This window comes from Toxorhynchites rutilus, chromosome 3 (genome assembly GCF_029784135.1).
Source record: "Toxorhynchites rutilus septentrionalis strain SRP chromosome 3, ASM2978413v1, whole genome shotgun sequence".
Classification (NCBI taxonomy): Eukaryota; Metazoa; Arthropoda; class Insecta; order Diptera; family Culicidae; genus Toxorhynchites; species Toxorhynchites rutilus.
This window is the reverse complement of record NC_073746.1, coordinates 60,900,951-60,922,393: the sequence shown is the minus strand read 5'-3', so window position 1 is coordinate 60,922,393 and position 21,443 is coordinate 60,900,951. Positions and strand designations below refer to the sequence as shown.

General features: G+C 39.2%; 1 protein-coding gene across 5 annotated transcripts in view; it reads right to left on the bottom strand.

Annotated features, from left to right (window-relative positions):
• Positions 1-4,264: 4,264 nt before the first annotated feature.
• LOC129779214 (dedicator of cytokinesis protein 9) overlaps positions 4,265-21,443 on the bottom strand; it is a 240,711-nt gene continuing 223,532 nt past the window's right edge. For 4 of the 5 annotated variants that reach the window (XM_055786560.1, XM_055786561.1, XM_055786562.1 and 1 more), the window contains exons 9-12: positions 9,365-9,511; positions 9,090-9,300; positions 8,738-9,026; positions 4,265-8,670 (exon numbers count right to left, since the gene is read on the bottom strand). In XM_055786560.1, the coding sequence (XP_055642535.1) occupies positions 8,433-8,670; positions 8,738-9,026; positions 9,090-9,300; positions 9,365-9,511 (885 nt within the window). In that variant the 3' untranslated portion in view covers positions 4,265-8,432. Of the gene's footprint in view, positions 8,671-8,737; positions 9,027-9,089; positions 9,301-9,364; positions 9,512-15,824; positions 15,873-16,347; positions 16,366-21,443 lie in introns of those variants that run through there. The other variant, XM_055786564.1, reaches the window with a different exon arrangement.

Here is a 21,443-nt window from a genome sequence, read left to right as displayed (position 1 = left end):
TTTAATATTTTTTTCTGGAAAGCTGAGGATTTTTCACATAACATATGTCGAAACCAGAGAGGCGTTTTTTTCATTTTTGAGTTAACCGATGTTTTGAGTTAACCGATGGTTCGAAAAATCGGTTCTGCTGGACCGATACAGATTATCGACACATAGAATTATAACCTAGGTAGTGCGGACTGAATCAAAACGGCTGTCAAAAAAGATCCAATAGAAATGTCAAAAGAGATCCAACGATTTTTCTTATGATATCAACACTATAAAAGAGGTATTGTTGTCAAGGGCAAAAATAATTAAAATTATAAAATGAACGAACTACATTTCTCCGTCAATTGTTTAATTAACCATTGCATCTCTGAAAGAGCATCTCAGCCTTTCACTGAGCAACGCATTTTTAATGTCTCCTTTCTTTGACATAACGTTTTTCCGAACGAAATAATAAAATTATAGGAGGTTGTGTCCAAGATACGACCGCATTGTTGACGTAGAACTACGCTGTTATTTTATATAAGTCGCTTATTTATACTTTCGGATATTATTCTATAATGCTGTGAAATTTCAGAAACAACTGCTTAGTAGAATAATCTCTGAGGATTGACGATAATTGATTGAATACACTAGCTGATCGTATGTCGCAATTTATTTCATGTCAATGCATTGAAAATTTACCTCGAACGGTATTCCAGTGGCCTTTTTCGTAATTGACATAGACAGTCGATTATATACATGTTGCACCAGCACCATTATTCCACATCTCATAACTACATCAATATATCTTTGGCACCGCATGGAAACAACAACAATCATTATTTTGCGCTATTCTCAAAAGAAACGCTTCTGTTAATATTAGTGGCCTCGAAAAAAGTTGCATTACTTTCTCATGCTCGAGAGAAGCGCAGCTGTCACCCTTAGTGGAGAAAGTTTTGCTACTGGCAAACGAAACCTAATTACATACAAAATTCCAGAAAGTTATTTACTTTCTTGATGACTAAACAAGCGAAATAAATTCTTTTTGTTAATATCAACAACATCGAAAACAGTAGCAATGCTTCATTATGATCAATATTAGTGCAAATGCAATCCTAGTTGAAGGCAGTTTTGGGACTGGCACGCGAACCCAAACAACTTATAACATTTCAGTAAGACATTCAAGATGCTTGGTATACCCCAAATAATTGTTTGGTGCACAAGCTTAACGCATGCTTCGCCATAACGTCAATTCAATGCATTGATGCATTCTCAAAGGCATCAACGAAGCCCTTATAATGACGGAAAACAAACAATGTTAACTGTTTGGAAAAAGGCTGAATTATGCCACACAGCTTGTACTCTGCTGTAACACCCATCGATACGAATTCGCTGATGAGTTTGTCAAGAGCGACCGCCTTAACTACCAGCGGGGGGAGCTTGATTTTGGTTGCTGTCTGGGTAACGGCGTTTACATTTTCGACCGACGTGCCGAAATCGCCTACTTCGCTGTTGTTCGATGCGATGCCACACTTACGAAGGCTCGGTTCAGTGCGAGCGCTTTTCACTGCACCAACATCGTGTGCATCATTAGATGACGCTTGCCTCGAAATTTTATTGCCCCTGGCAATGCGTTCGTTTTTTACAGGGCTCGAACCTGCCTTCCTCTTCTTCTTGCTCATCACACATTACGCGAAACGTCCAACTTATGACGCGGAATAAAAACACACGATACGAAAAACGCGAAAAACGAACAGAAAAACCCAACGACGATATCCAAGTTAGTTACTGGTGGGGTCCAATCTTAGATCGAAGCGCAGCGAAAGCAAAGTGAACTGGATTGCTCAACAGTCCGATGCCGAATGAAAGTTTGCCTCGGCGAGATCCACTGTTTATACTCTAGGCAAGTATTCCCCTTCATTCTTCTACTTTTTCTTTGTTCACGGAGACTTTGAATCCTACGATTTACCCTCCGTTGGTCGTCGATAAGTTGCTCGTTATTGACAGCTCTGTTCGGGAAAGCACACAAATGGACAGAACAAATGTATGGTAAAATGGAAACGCTTGAAGTTTTCATGAATTTTAACCATTTACAAACCAGGGGAGTCTAATGTATAGCATATTAAGCAAATCTTACGGAATTTCCGATTCGTTTGGTATGTAAATCGCCAAAATCCTTTCGCGGCAAAAATAGTTACTAACGTCAACTTTATTTCATAAAAACGTGACTTGTTTTCTGATTTGGCACCCTTAATGAAAGACGTAGTTCTACGTCAACAAACGAGGTCAGAGTCACGTAAATGTTTACTCCTGCGTTTTGAAAGTATTCGATAAAAAGTGGAAGGAAGAGATGCCAGATGATTAAAAAAAAAAGTCTGTAAAAACATGTGAATGTCTGTTAAAAATGTGGAAAAGTCTCTAAAAGTGTGCGGATCTATAGAAATGTCTTTTGACGTTAATTTTCACATATTCATTAATACTTTGTACATCGCGATGCACGTAAGATTGTATTGTGTATATATATACAGCCATTCCATGCCAAACTAATATAGTGGTTCTCATATTTTCGTCAAAAGTGGTAATTTTGTTCTTTATCGCAAAACATTAGACTTGTATTTTTTATGTCTTCATTAGGGTGCCCATTTCCATTTAAGGGTGATCCAAAAAATCATTTTTTCCACTTTTTCCCAAAATGACTTTTTTGAACAATTTATAACTTTCGAACCAATTAACCGATTTAGATGATCGACATATCAAATTGAAGCCAATAAGCTTTAATTGAGAAATATTGAACTTGCAGATAATATAGAACCTATTTTCGTAATTATTGATTGTAGTCGTTTTTTATTTTTTTATGACTTTGGACTAGGAGGCGCCATATATTTTTATATTTTTTCTTGAAAGCTGAGAACTTTTACATAAAATATCTCGATATCAGAGATGCTATTTTTTTCGTTTTTGTAATATGATTTTTCAAAACTAATCGATGGTTCGAAAAACAAATTTTCCCCATTTTTCCCACTACAAAAAGTCATAACTATTGAACTATTGGATCAATTCATATCATCGACATATCAAATTGAAGCTTACGAATTATTTTTCTTTGAAAAAATATTACTTTTGTGAAAAAGAATTGAATTTTTGTTTTGTTTGTTGAAAAATCATATCTAAAAAACGAAAAAATTGCATTTCTGACATCGAGATATGTTATGTAAAAAATCCTCAGCTTTCAAGAAAAAATAAAAAAAACATGGCGCCTTCTAGTCCAAAGTAATAAAAAAATAAAAAACGACTACAATCAATAATTACTAAAATATAATTATTTTTTCGCAAGTTAAATATTTTTTAATAAAAGGCTAGGTCATTAGTTTCAATTTTATATGTCGATCATCTAAATCGGTTCAGTGATTTAAAAGTTATTAATTTTCATTTGTCATTTTTGGGAAAAAGTGGGAAAAAATGATTTTTCAGACCACCTTAAAATGGCAAAAATGAGCACCCTAATGAAAAAATAAATAATACGGGTCTAATGTTTTGCGATAAAATTACCACTTTTCACGAAAATCTGAGAACCACAATATCGGTTTCACATAGAATGGCTGATTTTCCTCGCTTATATTGGGTTGGGGAATAAGTTCGTAGCGTTTTTACCGAAGACAATTATATATTCGCCGTTGCTGTTTACGACCCCTTCCCACCTCTCGACCAATTTGTTGATGCCATTCAGCCAAAAATCGTCTGGTCTGGTGTCAAAGAAGTTGTTGAGTCAGTTTATAGGGACCTCTTTGTTATCAAAGACAACGCCGTCCATATAGTTTGACAGGGAGCGGAAAAGATGGTAACCGGTCGGTGTATGGTCCGGAGAATACGGCGAGCTCTTGGAATGCGGCAACATGGTGCAACATGGGGCCTGGCATTGTCGTGAAGAAGTATGATTTGACCATGTCGATCAGGTCTTTTCAGTCGAATAGCCTGATTCACGCGGTGTAGCTGGGTAATATAGAACTCCTTGAAACACCCAGGCTCTCAATTTTCCGGTGAATCCCATTGAATAAAGGTGATTGAGAGTCGTTTTATGATCGCAGTTCATTTTTTCCGTCAATTCACGACTGGTTTGGCGACCGTTCTCCTTCAAAAGTATTTTGTGGCGTTTTATAATTGTGAATTCTCGACTTTCAGCAATGTTCTCAAAATAAGACCATTTCGCCTGTTCCGAACATCGCATTAAGAATAATAGGATAGACGGTTTTGCAGAACAGAACAATGAATGTCATCAACAAATAAAACTTGTTTGACCTTATTTATTAGGCTATTTACTTAGTTTCCATTACTTATGAATACAACATTCGAATAACACAGTTTGGATAATAGTGTTGCGCTTGATAAGGGTTTTATGTGTCTTTTCTCCCTTTTCGTCAATAAGTTTCCCCTTCAATGTGACTACTCGCGTCCGTCGAAATCGTATCGCTAGATTTGATCAATCCAACGTTACGCTATACGTTTTAATATTTGAGTGTATATTTACTTGCTGTAGACAATAAAATCCTACTTATCCCTAACCACGATATACTTAGTAATGATTTGTTCATTTTTCAGATGCCATTTGACTAAATATAAAACCGCTCTCTGCGGCTATCAACACTTAATTATATATGTTTCGAATATGCTTATTCCACACACATTTTCACAGAAATGTGGTTAGTAAAAAGGGGGAAATCGGAAGGGATTTGAACACGAGTCACTGTAAAGCTCGTGCATAGCTTGGGAGTGGAAGTTTTTCAGGAGATGCAAAACAAAAATAAACACTTACCTTAACGTGATAACAATACATATTACATCTGAGCGACTCTGTTAGTGAGAGTCAAGTAACTAGAGCAAAAAACAACAATCGTACGATATAAGTTAATCAATTTTGCTTAAATAATACCGAGCGGGAGATATTTACAACATACCACATAGATTTACACATAGCGTTAGCAAGCGAACGTAAAATTTATATAATATTCGAGAAAGACGAATAACCAATTTAGTGACTAGGTAAAAGTGTAAACTTACATCGATAGCAGATGAGCTTTTGTGTGCCACAGACTAATTTGAACAACTAGCGGATATCGAGATTTCTTCTTGTGTAAAACCTTCGATGAACGGTGCACATCAAGAAACATTGTACGTGTGTATAATTGGTAGTTTCAAGATAATTTGATTCTGTTTCATTACTTCTGCAGTCTTGATTTGATGTATTTTAATTTTATTTAATGTTATATTAGAGTTTTTTTCTATAGACGGATTTCGCGCCAACTCGTCTATGGGATTGGCATGACCCTCTCAGAACCTAATGAAACTTTCTGGGCGTAAAGACCTTACCTAATTAGGCAACTTGGCATACTTAGTTCTCCGAAAATTTATCTAGACTAACATATGGAAAGGACCAAATATTATTAATCATTTTTTCATATTTTTTTCTACTCGAAAATGGTAAATCCTACAATCGATCGGTATCGAATAGTTGTTGTAGATTTAGATATCTATTAAGAGTCACTGTAGATATGATAATAAGAAATGGATTGTATAGATACCTAAAAGATGAATAAAATGGCTCTGCAGTCGTTGACCGGCAGCGAATGTAAAGTGGCGGAAAAGAAATAGCATTATTTTGTTTCTGCGTAATCATCAGAATTTAACAATCCAGGATTTGCAAGGATTACAAATGCAGTGCTGGTATTAACAACCCCAAGTTTAACCGTAAGTTAGACCAGTTGAGACCAATGCACTGTATATTACTTGATAGTACAGGATCCCACAATATTTGTGAATGTACCATTCATGAAAATGTAAAATTAATGGATAACAATTTGATAACCATTTCGCATACAGTAGTCATGGGAAAATGCTATGTAGTGTTCCAAAACGCCACAGATTGCCATCTTTGTGCTTGTAAGGATTGTGTTTCCAAAACATCAGTTCATGAAGAAACAACTCTTCTATTAGAGGAAAGGGGAAAAGAATAAAAATCAATAATTTGTTTTTCAATAATAGCTGACCAAAGACTGTTGTAATTTGGAAACGATTTTAAAACCAATCAATGAATTTGTGACATATTTCGTTGATAAAGTAGACAAACTCATAGAGTATGATTTTATTTACAAACAGCAATCTGTTTTTTGCGAGATAAAAAAGAATCTTTGACGCAAGGAGAAATAATAGTAATTTGTGATTTTTCAGAGTGTTGCGGCAATGAAACAGAAGTGCTGGGAGCACTGCGTGCAGCCCCATCACTTTCTTGCTGGGCTCATCGGTGACAGCTACATGCTGCCACCAGATAGACGTCAGAAGCTAAACCGGATGCCGGCTCAGTAGTGATCGTGCTATTCAGATATGTGCTTTTGTAATAAGTATAACGCGTATTTTTAGTAAAGCCTTCAAAATGTGGCAGTGCAGTTGTTTAGAGAAAAATTGATAGAATTTGTCAGAAAAATAATGATTTTAATAAAATAACTTTCATGTCTGATGAAGCAGCAGCACACTACAAAAACAAAAAGAATTTCGCCAGTCTGTGTAATTTAAAAAAAGTGTACGGACTAAAAGCAGAATGGCATTTCCTTGCCATCTCCCACGGGAAACGGCTCTGTGATGCAATAGGAGTGACTCTATAACGAATAGCAAAGAGAGCATGTCTTACCCAAGATTTCGGGAACAAAATCCAAACAGCACTAGAGGTTTATGATTGGGCAGTTAAACAAAATGACAAATGTATCACGAACTTGAATTTCTGTTACTTATCTAAAGAACAGCATACAATAAAAAAGGCGAGTGAGCTTGAGGAACTATTCAATCACGCGAAAAAAATATCGGGAACACAAAAAATTCATTGCTTTATTCCTGTAGATGAAAATGAAATCGCAGCTGAAAGGTTTTCAAATTCAGTAGATGATCCTAAAATCTTCAAATGAAAAAATTGGAAAGATATGATGATTGGATCTCTTAGAATATAAGTTAACATGTACATAGTATAAGATCAAAGGAATAAAAATGAATTTAATGTCAAAAAATGTCATAAGTTTTATCACATTTGATTCGAAATAAAGACCTCTAGAGCATTTATTCAACATTATCGTTATTATTATTTATTTATTTTTTGTTTTGGGTGGGATTTCTGTACTGAAAAAAGAAATGAACTTAATTTCAATAAAATATTGAAAAAGTTTTTGTTAGAAAAACTTTTTTGCCCCAAATATGCACAAGTTGCGATGTAAGGAAGGGTTGTAGGGTACATATTTATCTACCATTTCATCAAAATCGGAGATGACCATTTTGAGAAAATCGACTTTTAGTTTTTAAAATCGATTTTTTTCAATGTAGGATTTCAGAAAATATTTTTTCAGTATTTTTTTCTAAAAATTCAATTATTTTCCAAAAATTCTTCCATAGATCACATTTTTGTAGGACTTACCATTTTCGAGTAAAAAAATTTTATAAAAAAATTGTCAAAAATATTTAGCGCTTCCCATATAGTCTAGATAAATTTTCGGAAAACTAAGTTTGTCAAGATGCTTAATTAGGTAAGGTCTTCACGCCCAGAAAGTTTCATTCAATCTTAAGAGGGTCATGCGAACATCTGGTCGAGTTGGCGCGAAATCCGTCTATAATATCGTTGACAACGAAAGCTATTTCGTAGGTTTGCATATAAAAAAGAAAGATTGGGACAGTGAGGCCAACTAAAACTTATTACAATAACACAAGTTACTACTTTTAAAGGGGTTTTGTTTTCAAGAGAGAGAGAGACCCTTTATTTTGAGCGGAAAACTCTCGTCCAATGCTAGTTTTATTCGCTCGAAAAGGACTGAAAAACTGAAACTAAGTTATGCGAGGTAAGTTCCAATTTGAAATTTTCCTGGTGGTTTTTGACCGCGGTAATTCGCGTCAAAATCACCCAAAATTCCGTGTGTGGGGTTTTCTTTTTTGTGTCTCGATTAATTATTATTTTTGTACCTACATAATTTAACACCCCCACCAAAATGTGGGCTTTTGCCTGCTCTAGCAATTACAGTTGGCGTGACGTTAGACTTTGTGTACAATAAATACAAATTGGGCGCTTGGAACATCAGTCCGGGTTCAAGCGGAAATCATTTCCGAGACCAAATGGAACTTATTGTGCCAATCCAACTTCGAAAAATCGGGATTAGACGCCGTCGTGAAACGCTTAAAGCGAAATCCGAAGAGAAGATGTCAACGATTTTTTAAAAGTCACTTTTGTCAGGTTTTTTTTAGTCTAAATTTTCGAACCAATCATATTTACTTATTGAAAGGTATTGCACCTTTCCGCAGGTGGAATGAACCTCTAACTATTCGAATATAAATTTTGTCCGTGCAACAACTATTGTGCGTTGTTTCTGGATTTGTGTGTAACTGTTTCCGATTACTTTCGTACGAAATATGTGATAAAAATTGTGCACTTAATACCCTTTCTAAGCCGTGCTGGAATTGTTAGGTGCTCCGCTAATGGCACTGAACAAGGCAAGACTATGGCGGTGAGCGTTGTTATTACTGTCATCCAGTGGGTATAGGAATTCCCCCAGCAGATCGCTGAGAGCTGAACACAGATTGTCGAAGTTTTCCCTCAGTGCATTGTGGTATTCGCGTTGATCCGATGAAATGACGTTCGCGTTGATTTGCAACGCCGTGTAACAGATGCGAATGAAGTCGCTGCAAATAGAGAGAAGTCCAAAAGTTATTCCAGTCCCCTTTGCGGTAACATCAACATTGTAGCTACCCGAAAATATCCTTCAGTTCTTCCACTTTGTCAATCGAATACTTGATGTCGTTTTTGGGATCCAGGAATGCCGAAGCGTATGCCAAAGGACCGGCATTCACCGTAACGGCAACACTTCCTTGAAGACGAAGCTGAAGCTTTTTGAGATCGATCGGGCCAAGGACTACTTCTTCTAGCTCCGCAATTTTTGCCTGCATTTCGTCGATTGCCACCTCGATGGGACTTAGCTCGAGTGACTGGCGATCCCTGACAGGGATGCGCTTCAATACGTATGGAAAACTGTATGATGCTGTCGAAAAAAAGATAACATTAACAATCCATCATGTCAGACAACATTGAAAATAATACGCACTTGTCAGGATAGTTCTTCGCTTCCATTGGTCCTCAACCGAACCACGAGCTCCGCCATTAGGTGTAAACGGAGTCTCGTACATGAAGGTATCAACGTCATGGTTCTGTTCAAATTCCGTTTGTCGGATCTCTAGTTCGTCCTTGCAGAAATATGGTGTCACGTGCGTCACCTGAATGTAGGCCAGTTTCGGATCCAACGAAGCTGCGTCAACCTGTGATTCAAAGGAAATCAAGTTAATCCGGTTTGGAGGCGAGAACTGTATTGTGCGCTCTTACCGGACATGAGTCCATGATCATCTTCACATTATCGCTTCCGAATTTTTCCCGATACTGCTTGTGCAAACGTTCCGATATTTCACTCAGTGAGGTTACCTTCGGTTCTTTATACACATATTCCACTCCATTTTCCTCTTCGAAATAAACCTGTAATGAAGGTAACAATGTCTTAAGAACTCAACCTACCTACATTCATTTTGATGACTAACAGAATCTTTTTGAAAGTTTTAATGTTTCTACTTTTAAACTTAATGTCCCGCCAGCTACAGCCAAGACATGATGAGCTAATATCACCACGAAGAATCAAGAAGTAAACACAGATCAATGGTGTGATACGTAGAGCGGCTATCGACACAAGAGGATTGATTCTTTCAAGGATAATTCAGGCCTAAGCCGAACAACATGCACCCTGAGCTTCAAAGCTATCAGTCAATAGATGCTGCTGAAGAACAGTGGACTATCATCAAGAACATCTTTGTTACTACTAGTGATGAATCTCTCGGCAAACGAAAGAGAATGGAGAAGGCGCGAAAAAGATCGACTAAAGCTCGCCAACGATACACCACCCGTTCTACCCGTTCGAGATCGTCTTTTTCATTCTACAATGCAAACGTATATAATTTCTTTTTTGACATACACACCTGACGCAGACTGAGACAGATCAATCCTTATACTGACTGCTCTAATCCGTTGCTCCGTTCTTGAGTTAAATCGTGAGTAACGGACACCAAATCATTTTTATTTATATAGATATACAAAACTTGTCAGAAAATGACTTTCCAATTTTTCGAGTGGTTTTGATAATTTTCTTTGTATATAAACCTGACGCAGACTGAGACGCTGCAATTCTGATACTGACTGTTCAAATCCGTTGCTCCGTTCTTGAGTTAAATCGTGAGGAACGGACACCAAATCATTTTTATTTATAAAGATATACAAAGCTTTTTGTCAACGTTTAATTATGTTTCCTTCGTTGTGTCCCCGTTGCATATCCCTCCTATCCAAACGATAAACTTTTACTTAGTCGCGCCAATACATACACACACTCTTTACAGATACACGGGCCAAAGGTTGTGCAGTCCACTGATCATTCAACAAGAGCCAAAGGTTGTACCGCTCATGACAACTCTACACGAGCTGATGATTGCGCCAGCTAGTGACCATTCTATCCTGGATTCCTCGAGTCGAGAAAGACGCACCACGCTAGATGTGGGGTACAGACTAGGGGGGCGTTGCTGATTAATGTGCGATTCACATAGAACGTTACGGAGAAGAACGTCTACGTTCCGTCAACGTCTCCACCAATTCACACATGCAGTCAATGCTTCCATCAGCACCGTCGCGTTGAATGTCAAACGAATGTTTTATGTAATGTTATTCATGGTGTCGCCACCTACAACAATTTTAAATTGCAATGCCCTCTTTCAAATCAGCATGCCTAGAATCAGTTCTAAATTTTGAAAAATTCAATGAAAATCATTGAATTCAATTATTTAACTGCTTAAACCCCGTAGTCCGAACCTTATTCAACAATAATAATAAATAGAATATTTCTCTCAGCTAGTCGCGAATGATTTTCACTCCGAAATTTGGAGGCATAAAAAGTACAGTAAGTTACTTATCATGCGATATACTGAGGCACCATTCAGTGTCGCATTGGAGTCGATTTTGACCAGTAATTGAACATTCGCGACTTTCAATGTGGGGCCATAATTTGGGCTCCGAACTCAATGTTTACAAAAATGTCCAATAAGAGGTAAAAATTTCCAATTAAACGTATTGCATCACAGATCTGTTCAATTAGCTTAATGTCGAATTAGATATAAATTACTGTACAACCAAATCAAAACAAAAGCTGAGACACAAAGCCCAGACAAAAACCAAACGAGCCGTCTGTCTCCGTCAATTATTCTTTTCTACAAATCCTGCCGGTCTTTTCGCTTTTCGTTGCTGACGGGTCGTTACGTTGCCGGTGTATGTTAATGTTTCCAGAAGAAATGCATGGTAGAATAACTGACGTAACGTGACGTGACGGAACGTGGACGTGACGTGGATTTTGTATGTGAATCGCACTTAATGGTCAGCTGCATCCCAATAGGAAGTATCCCGTGTCGGGCACACGTACAGAGCATCGCAGACTGCAACATACCAATTACGAGAACACTTGTAATACTAACCTCGAGCCAACCGCGAGTAATCGGTTACATATTACTAACATAGTTGTAAGCAAACATTGTCGAAGTATTGAACTCCCGGCCCCGTTAGGCTGACGCCATATGAGCCTTAATAAAAATATATATTTTGGATAAAAAAAAAAGCTTGCCAAAAAATGACTTTCCAATTTTTTCATCTTTCCGAATGGTTCTCATCATTTTCTTAGCATATAAACCTGACGCAGACTGAGACACTTCAATCCTGATACTGACTGTTCAAATCCGTTGCTCCGTTCTTGAGTTAAATCGTGAGGAACGGACACCAAATCATTTTTATTTATATAGATTCAACAACTGATATCTGCCCAGGAACTCAGCTGACAACGATCCCGTAAAAGCCAATTGTGCCATACGTCGGTCGCTCGAAATACAAATGCAGCATTCGTTCTATGGACAATGTGGATAGAGAAAATATTGTAATCGTAGCTTCGTCGTGTTCTATTTATCGAGTATAAACAAGCCATTCACGGTTTCAAATTACAGTTTTGACAATTCGTTTGTCATCTAACTAGCCACTGAACGACAGCAAGGCTTTCGAAATGACCTTTCTCAAAGCCATGTGCTTAGTTGAGTTTTTCAAGGCTGGAGGCGAATGAACTGATGAGTTTCAAAACATCATCATCACCATCAGTCAAGTCGTCTCGCTCCAGCTATCAGACAGCAGTCTTTTAAAAATGCTGATGTCACACGCCCAGTAGTTTTGCTTGATGCTAAGAGAGAATGAAAGATAGTACAGTATGGTGCTATCTTTCATTGTCTCACAGTATGGTTCAATTTTATTTTGCATGCCGTCTGGTGAAGAGAGTATTTTTGTATCACATCATATTTGAATTTGTACTGGAGTGTATTTTTAAAATTTCCTAAACGAGAGCGCTACATTTGGGGTGCAAAATTTCGATTTCATGCGTTTTCAAATAGATAACTGTACCTGCGTTTTCAGCTGCGCCTACAAAACAACGCAAGCTCATCGGTTCTTTTCAGAGCCACTAGAAAATTCTACTAAAGATTTATTTTTGAAATTTAGATGCATTCTTAAAATCTATTTTGGATTCATTAGTGTAATGATGTTGTTTTGAATTGTAGAGGTTTCAAGCTTCCTCAGTTCATTTGCTTCTAGCCTTGAATAACCAACCCAAATAGTCTAACAAAACAAAACTCGGCCTTGAGAAATACCATTTGGGAAGCCGTGCTACTGTCCAGTCGCTAGCTGGATGACTGATAAATCGTGTATGACTTATTTGTGATTTTTTTTCAATTGATCATTCATTTCTCGTAATTTCTATCATTGTTTCCGGGTTGAAAGAGACGTAAGGTGTTTTTCAGCGTTGAGAGTTGTGTTCTCCGGTGGTACTGAAGATGGAAATTTATTTCGATGCAATTGCTTCCGCCTCCGCCGCCACCACACGAAAGATTCGGTTCGCCATGAAAATGAAACACAAATTTCTACATAACTTGAGAATTAATTAAGCAAATGAGACCAATTTTGACATGTGGAGGTTCTAGGGTGCAGTAAATGTTTTTACGGTGGTGAGACACTCCATCCCTCTCTAAGGGGGAGCTGCCATAAAAACGAAAGACAAATTTCTGCATAACTCGAAAACTGATCAAGCAAATGGATCCAAATTTGGCATGCGAAGGCTTTAGGGGAACTTTGGCACGTGGAGGTTTTAGGGGGCAAGAAACATTTCTAAGGTGGATCGTCCCACCTTTCTAAGGAGGAGGGGGGGGGTCTGCCATAGAAATGAAACACAAATTTTTGCATAATTCGAGAACTATTCAAACAAATGGAACCAAAGTTGGCATATGGAGGTTTTAGGGAGCAATAAATGTTTTTATGGCGGTTTGACACTCCTTTCCCCTTTCTAAAGTAGGGGGCGGGGGAGGGTGCTGAACAACTCGAGAACTAATCAAACAAATGGAATCAAACTTAGCATATAGAGGTTTTAGGGATCGATAAACGTGTCTATGGTAGTTAGACACTCCTCCCCATCTTTAAAGGATGGATGTGGATGTGATAACGAAAAATAAATTTTGGGCGGGACGAAGTTTGCCGGGTCAGCTAGTATCAAATAAAACGCCATCTTTTTACTCGTCTCTTTACACACAAATGCCTCGAAAGTACGTAAGGAAGTCGTCACAGATGCAATGGATGTTCTTGAATGGCGTTCACGTTCCCTGTGGAACTTTTGCCGTCTCAACGTATGCATTAACTAGCGTCATTTAGTAATACTAAGTTGAGATTTCTTCAGCCAAATAACACGCCTTGAATGTATTCCGAGGGGCAAGCTCTAGAATACGCGTGACCACAGTGCAAGTCGAAGGAAATTTCTTTGACGAAAAATCCCTCCGACCAGAACGGGAATCGAACCCGAACACCCGGCATGATAATGTGAGACGCTAACCACTCGGCCACGGGTGCACATATGCAATGGATGTTGGATAAGCTGAATATGGCTAAAGGTGGAAACAGAATGCCGCGTTGTGCGTTGCTTCTCATCAGCAGTCATTGCTTGCGTTTTGTACTAAAACATTCGCCCGACGCAGTCTGTTGATTTGCAGTCACAATCTAGCATTCGCATCACCACTTTTCATGTAAACAAAATAAAGTTCGTATGAAAATCTTATTCTTGTTGTGTCCACGGATCAATTGAATGTTTTTAAAAACAACACATTGACATATCCGCACTGGCAACATTGAGCTTCGTTTACTAGTTTAGGGGAGAGTGAAAGAATAGCTGATTTACAGTCAGAATGAACACGTTTTCAAAATTAAAATTATGAATGAAAATTAGCTTTTCTATATCAAACTAGTATTCTATTTAAATGAAAAACATTTTTGTTTGCAGGTGGTGAAAAAGTCTCATAAGAAAATTGTTTATGAAGACAACTCTATATTATGATGAAAAAATTCAGCAACAATGTTGGAATTGTTTAGCCATATGGTTGAATGAAAGTCAGAAACACGTGTTTCAAGTAATCAAATAACATGATGTGAAAATTTTAATTCAAATTTTAGAGTTTAAAACCCGGCTTCGTGTCTTCTAATCTGATAGAGATTACACTAATAAGTTTGGAACCCATATTATGGTCCTAATTAGAAGTTGTCACCAGACGTCGTCACCATGCCACTGTTATCGCGAATTCGGCGCAAGCAGTTTAGAACAAATGTTAGCGTTTAGTACAACGATGCTAATGACACATGCTGGCATCCGGATCCGAGCACGACAGAACCTGATTAAGTAGTATGAGTAGGCTTAACGTACCCCTCGTAAGACAAGTAGCTCAATTAAGAAGATGGCATCGCTTTACGAAGTGAGCTATTATGAATACTGGCAACATATTACGGTGATTATCAGAAACACCGTTGCTTCATGCGGTTCTTCTGACTGACGGACTTAGAGGTAAGACACGGAGCTCCGATGTGCAAGGTGATTTCCTATCCCAAGTACAGTCCTCACAGGTAGCAGTGTAGTCATCGACGGCGGTTAATTCGAGGTAGTGAACCAATTTGTCTACCTTGGGTTGATGGTAACGTCTGACAATGATACCAGCCGTTAGATCCGGAGACGCATTATCAATGGGAGTCGTACCTATAATGGTCACCACAAACACTTGAAGGAAAACGCCACAGTCGCAGAAGAAACGCAGAGACAACCATTGTACCGTTCCGAGAGATTCATAGCTGGTGTTTTACCGGGTCGTTATCAGAATGGAACGCGTCTGATGAAGAAGAACATATCCTAACCACGGTCGTTTCGTGAAGCCATATCTAGTCTGCAATGTGCCGAAAGGAAATCAGCCATGGACGAAGCGATACAGTCCCATCGAGAGAACGAAACCTGAGAGCTTACAGAGCTTGCATCCCATCGCAAGACTATGGGCCTTATTATTGTATACACTTCACGGTGAAAACGAAATGAAAGGCACCCAATTGGACTTCGTTAATAATAATGGGTTTTCAGGTAGAATGAACACTTTTCAAATAGAGATTATGAATGACAATTAATTACTCCGTATCAAATTAGTGTTCAATGCGAATGAAAAACTTTGTTTTCTTCATGTGGTGAAATAATCTCTTACAAAAATTGTAACTGAAAATAATTCTATATGAGGGGCTTAGAATGCAAGGGGTGTAAGTGACTTGATCGATTTCTCTTCGTCAACTTTTCCTTTGATTAATAACTCAACTGCAAAAACGTTCCAATTTGAATTTGCTGTAAAATCCGATAGATGAGATTCTGACCTACCTTCCACATTGTCAAATACAGCTGGGAATGAGTTTGCAGCCAAGGCGCCTAGAAGTATATCCTAAGGTGAGGCCGTTTCGTCACTAAGTTGGTTAGGGGAGCGGTGTATGGAAACAGTACGGAAGAAAGCAGAAGGGGAATTGTTTGCTTGAAGTGTGAAAGAGACAGACTGATCACGAGGCGCCAAACAAAACACAGTAGACTTCCAAGATGGCTGAGGTGTGATTTTAGCAAGTTGGCCTACCTTAGGATATACTTCTAGGCGCCTTGTTTGCAGCTAAGTTATGACCAAGGCGCGTAGAAGTATATCCTAAGGTGGGCCAACTTGTTAAAACCACTCTTCAGCCATCTTGGAAGTCTACTGTGTTTTGTTTGTAAACAAAACACAATACGTTTGTGCCCAAGCTCACTCGTGATCAGTCTGTCTCTTTCACGCTTCAAGAAAATAATTCCCCTTCTGCTTTCTTCCGCACTGTTTTCATATACTGCTCCCCTAACCAACTTAGTGACGAAACGGCCTCACCTAGTGCCATAGACCCGTCTTGGTTATGACCAAAAGAGAGAGAGAGAAAGAGAGAGAGAGAGAGAGAGAGAGAGAGAGAGAGAGTCGATGTAGAGAAATCGATTAAATCACTTACACCCCTTTCATTTTGAGCCCCTTATATTATAATGATGAGTTTTTGTGGAAAACTGACTTCGTATTCAGATGTCGACACCGTACAAGTGGATCTATAAATGCAAAGTGGACGAGAATGGCAAATTTGGTGGCACAAGGTTTTTGTCAAAAGTTCGGGTCAGACTATGATTTCCCGCACCGTCGTCAAGCAAATAACGTTACGAATGCAAATGATAGTTGTAAGTGCGAGAAAATATGTTGACCAAACACATCGATATAAAAACAGCGTATCTCTACAGGCATATTCAGGAGGAAATCTACATGCGACAGCCTCCTGACTACGAGAGTAGGAATTAGGACGAGGTTTGCAGACAGAAGCACCGCTTGTACAGACTAAAACAGGCATCTCGCGTTCGAATTAACACGTTCATCGCCCAACGCGACGTTTTTGAGTTTCTTGCAGAGCCCAACTTGCGATTAAATTATTAAATGAAGATCAAACTAAGTTTGTAGATAACTTTTGCATGATCTAGCAATGTTTGTTTCCAATTGAAGACGAATTAATGACAATAACACATGCCAAAGTCATATTATATGGTTTTTGCAAAAAACTGCAGTACAAACCATCCGTACTATAAATTAATAAAAAAAAGTATAGTGTAAACAGTATAATATTATGGTTGGTGGGGTGATCCTTATGATGACGCCAGAGCGGCTATTTTTTACGTTTTATGTGACGATTTCAACTTGACTATCTTGAACACTGGTGAAGCGACACGAATTCCAAAACCTCCGGCTCGAGAAAGTCGTCTCGACCTTTCTTTTTGCTCAAGCTCGTTATCATTAGATTGTCAGTGGAAGGTCATCAATGATCCCCATGGTAGCGATCACTTGCCAATCAGTATATCAATCAAGTGTAGCCCGCAATCCACTGAACCATCTCGAGTTCCATTTGATCTAACAAGGAACATCGACTGGCAAAAATTTGCAACGGCGGTAACAATCGGTGTCGAATCAATAGATATACTTCCACCATTGGAAGAATATCGATTCTTTGTGGATTTGATGTATAAAAGCTCACTGGAAGCACAAAAAAGAAAAGTTCCAAGTGCTCCGTTTAAAAGAAAACCAGCCACTCCTGGCTGGGACGATGAATGCACAAAATTGTATTTGAAAAAATCTGATGCTTTCAAAGCTTTTCGTAGACATGGAACATCCACACACTTCGAGGAATATTCAAAGCTTGAAATACAGCTGAAACAATTAATTAAAGCAAAAAAACGCGGTTACTGGCGCAATTTCATTGAAGGTCTTTCTCGTGAAACCTCAATACGTACCTTGTGGAGGGTAGCTCGCAACATGCGTAACCGCTCATCTACCAACGAGAGTGAAGAATACTCCAACCGATGGATATTCGATTTCGCGAAAAAGGTCTGTCCAGACTCAGTTCCAGCCCAACATACTCTTCGAGAAACGTCTCCGAGCAGTGGACCTCTGGACGGACCATTCTCAATGCTGGAATTTTCTATGGCTCTTCTTTCATCGAACAACTCTTCACCCGGAAGCGATATGATTAAATTCGTTCTTCTAAAAAATCATCCCGATATCGCGAAAAGACGCTTGCTAGACTTATTCAATACCCTACTAGAAAACAACATTGTGCCACCCGAATGGAGACAGGTCAAAGTAATAGCAATTCAAAAGCCTGGCAAACCAGCGTCTGACCATAACTCATACCGTCCGATTGCTATGCTCTCGTGCATTAGAAAATTGTTGGAAAAATGATCCTTCGAAGACTCGATCAATGGATCGAGACAAATAATTTGCTATCAAGTACACAATTTGAGTTTCGCAAGAGCAAAGGAACAAACGATTGTCTAGCGTTGTTTTCTACAGATATTCAACTGGCCTTTGCGCACAAGGAGCAATTGGCTTCAGTATTCTTGGATATTAAGGGAGCTTTTGATTCGGTTACCATAGAAATTCTGTCAGACAATCTGGACAGATGTGGACTTCCTGGAATTTTGAATAACTTTTTGTACAATTTGTTGTCAGAAAAGCGAATGAACTTCACCCTTGGACAACTGACAACTTCCAGAAATAGTTATATGGGTCTACCCCATGGCTCATGTCTGAGCCCCTTTCTTTATAATTTTTATGTGAAAGATATTGACAGTTGTTTGGCAGAACAATGCACGCTTAGAGCGCTTGCAGATGATGGTGTGGTTTCCGTCAGAGGTCTCCATGCCGAAAATTTGCAAAGACCATTGCAAAATTCCTTAGATAACATGTCTTCTTGGACATGGAACTTAGGGATCGAATTCTCGCCGCAGAAAACCGAACTGGTAGTGTTTACTCGAAAGCGGTTCCCAGCCCAATTGCAACTTAACCTTTAGGGCAGAAGCATTACCCAATCATTGACTTTCAAGTACCTTGGTGTCTGGTTTGATTCAAAATGCACTTGGAATACTCACATTACGTATTTGAAGCAAAAATGTCAACAGAGGGTCAACTTCCTCCGCTCGATTTGCGGCACGTGGTGGGGAGCTAATCCGGGAGATCTCATAACACTTTATAAAACAACTATTCTATCCATTCTGGAGTATGGCTCTTTCTGCTTTCTCTCAGCAGCTAAAAGTCACCTTCTAAAACTGGAACGAATTCAATATCATTGTCTGCGTATAGCTCTTGGCTGTATGCACTCACCGCATAACATGAGTCTCGAGGTTCTGGCAGGAGTAACTCCTCTACAGAACCGATTCTGGGAACTTTCTCTCAGAATACTGGTGAAATGCGGAGTCACGAACACACTTTTGATTGAAAACTTTGAAAAAATTCTTCATCTAAATATACAATCTCGGTTTATGAGAATTTACCACCACTATATTTCGTCAGATATCTGTCTTCCATCGTTTACTCCAGACCGTGCTCACTTCACCATCAGCAGTTCCTTAATTGAATACAATCTGTCGATGAAACAAGCAATACTTGGAATCTCAGATCAGCTTCGATCAACTTACATTCCCCGTATTTTTAACCGAAAGTACTCAAAAGTCAATTGCATGAAAAGATACTTCACTGATGGGTCTCGCCTCAATGGATCCACTGGCTTCGGTGTTTTCAATGAAAATTCGAGCGCCTTCCGTAAACTGCAGGAACCTTGTTCCGTTTATGTTGCTGAGCTGGCAGCAATCGACTTCGCATTGGGGATGATCTCCAACAAGCCTGCAGACCATTACTTCATTTTCTCGGATAGTCTCAGTTCGCTTGAGGCTCTCCAGTCGATGAGAACTAGTAGGCACCCATCTTATTTCCTCACAAAAGTGAGGCTGCAGATGAGTGCACTGATCGAAAGATCTTATAAGATAACCTTTGTATGGGTCCCCTCTCATTGCTCAATTCCTGGCAATGAGAAGGCGGACACACTAGCAAAGGTGGGTGCCCAGGAAGGCGAATTGTTTGATAGACATATTTCATACGATGAATTTTTCCAATTACTGCGTCAGAGTTCCCTCTTGAGTTGGCAAACCGATTGGGACACTGGAAGTCTTGGGCAGTGGTTATATTCAATTATTCCAAATGTTTCTTCGAGAGCGTGGTTCAAAGGTTTGGACGTAAGTCGTGACTTCATTCGTGTAATGAGTAGACTTAATCCAACCACTACTCGCAAGATGTGCACCTCCACAGAATAAATCTTGTTCAAAACAATGTCTGTCGGTGTGGAAACGGTTACGATGACATCGATCACGCAGTTTGGCAATGTACGGATAATTACGCAGCCAGAGAGTACCTTTTGAATGCCCTTGAGGTCCAAGGAAGACAACCCTATGTTCCTGTTAGAGACGTGTTGGGAACTCGCGACATCTGCTATATGCAGTTGATCTATATGTTTGTGAAACAGTCTAAAGGGTGTGTCACATCAAATTGCATCACGGAAAAAACGCTGTAGAAAATTAATTTTTAGGAATTATATCTTCAGCTCTCGCTTATAATCAGATAAGAGTGTATAGATCACGTTGGCCATGCTTCACTGTAAATTTTTCGTAAATTTGGAAAAATGTCGTCGAACGAAAAAGAGCGTCGTGAATTAATCCTGTGCACTCATTTCGAGAATCCGGAGTTGTCACATCGGGACATCGGTAAGATGCTGGGAATCGTCCAATCCACGGTCAGCAGAGTACTAAAACGATACTTCGATAACCTATATTCGATAACCTATATATATATATATATATATATATATATATATATATATATATATATATATATATATATATATATGGGCATCGACCGGAAGGTGAAGAACGGCAAAAATGGATGCTCCGTCAGTGAAAAAGATCACAAGCGCGTAGTTAAGCAGTTTAGACGTGATCCGAGAAGTTCAGTCCGGGATGTCGCCAATAAGCTGAATTTGTCAAGTTCATTCGTCCAGCGGACCAAGCAGCGGGAGGGGCTGCGTACATACAAGGTTCAGAATGCTCCTAACCGCGACGAAAGGCAAAACAAGGTGGGGAAGACGCGAGCCCGGAAGCTGTACACCGAAATGCTGACGAAGCCGCATTGCCTGGTAATGGACGACGAAACCTACGTCAAAGCGGACTTTCGTCAGCTGCCGGGCCTGTTGTTCTTCTCCGCAGAGGACAAATTCAGTGTTCCGGAGGAGATTCGCAAGCAGAAACTATCCAAGTTTGCCAAAAAGTACATGGTGTGGCAAGCGATCTGCTCTTGCGGAAAGCGGAGCGCTCCCTTCCTGATGACCGGCACTGTAAACGGGCAGGTTTACCTTAAGGAGTGCCTACAGAAGCGCTTACTACCACTATTGAAGCAGCACGAGGGCCCGACCATCTTCTGGCCGGATCTCGCTTCGTGCCACTATTCAAAGGACGTGTTGGAGTGGTACGAAGCCAACGGGGTCACCTTCGTGCCAAAGGAAATGAACCCGCCCAACGCGCCGGAGCTTCGCCCAATAGAGAAATATTGGGCGATTATGAAGCAGGCCTTCC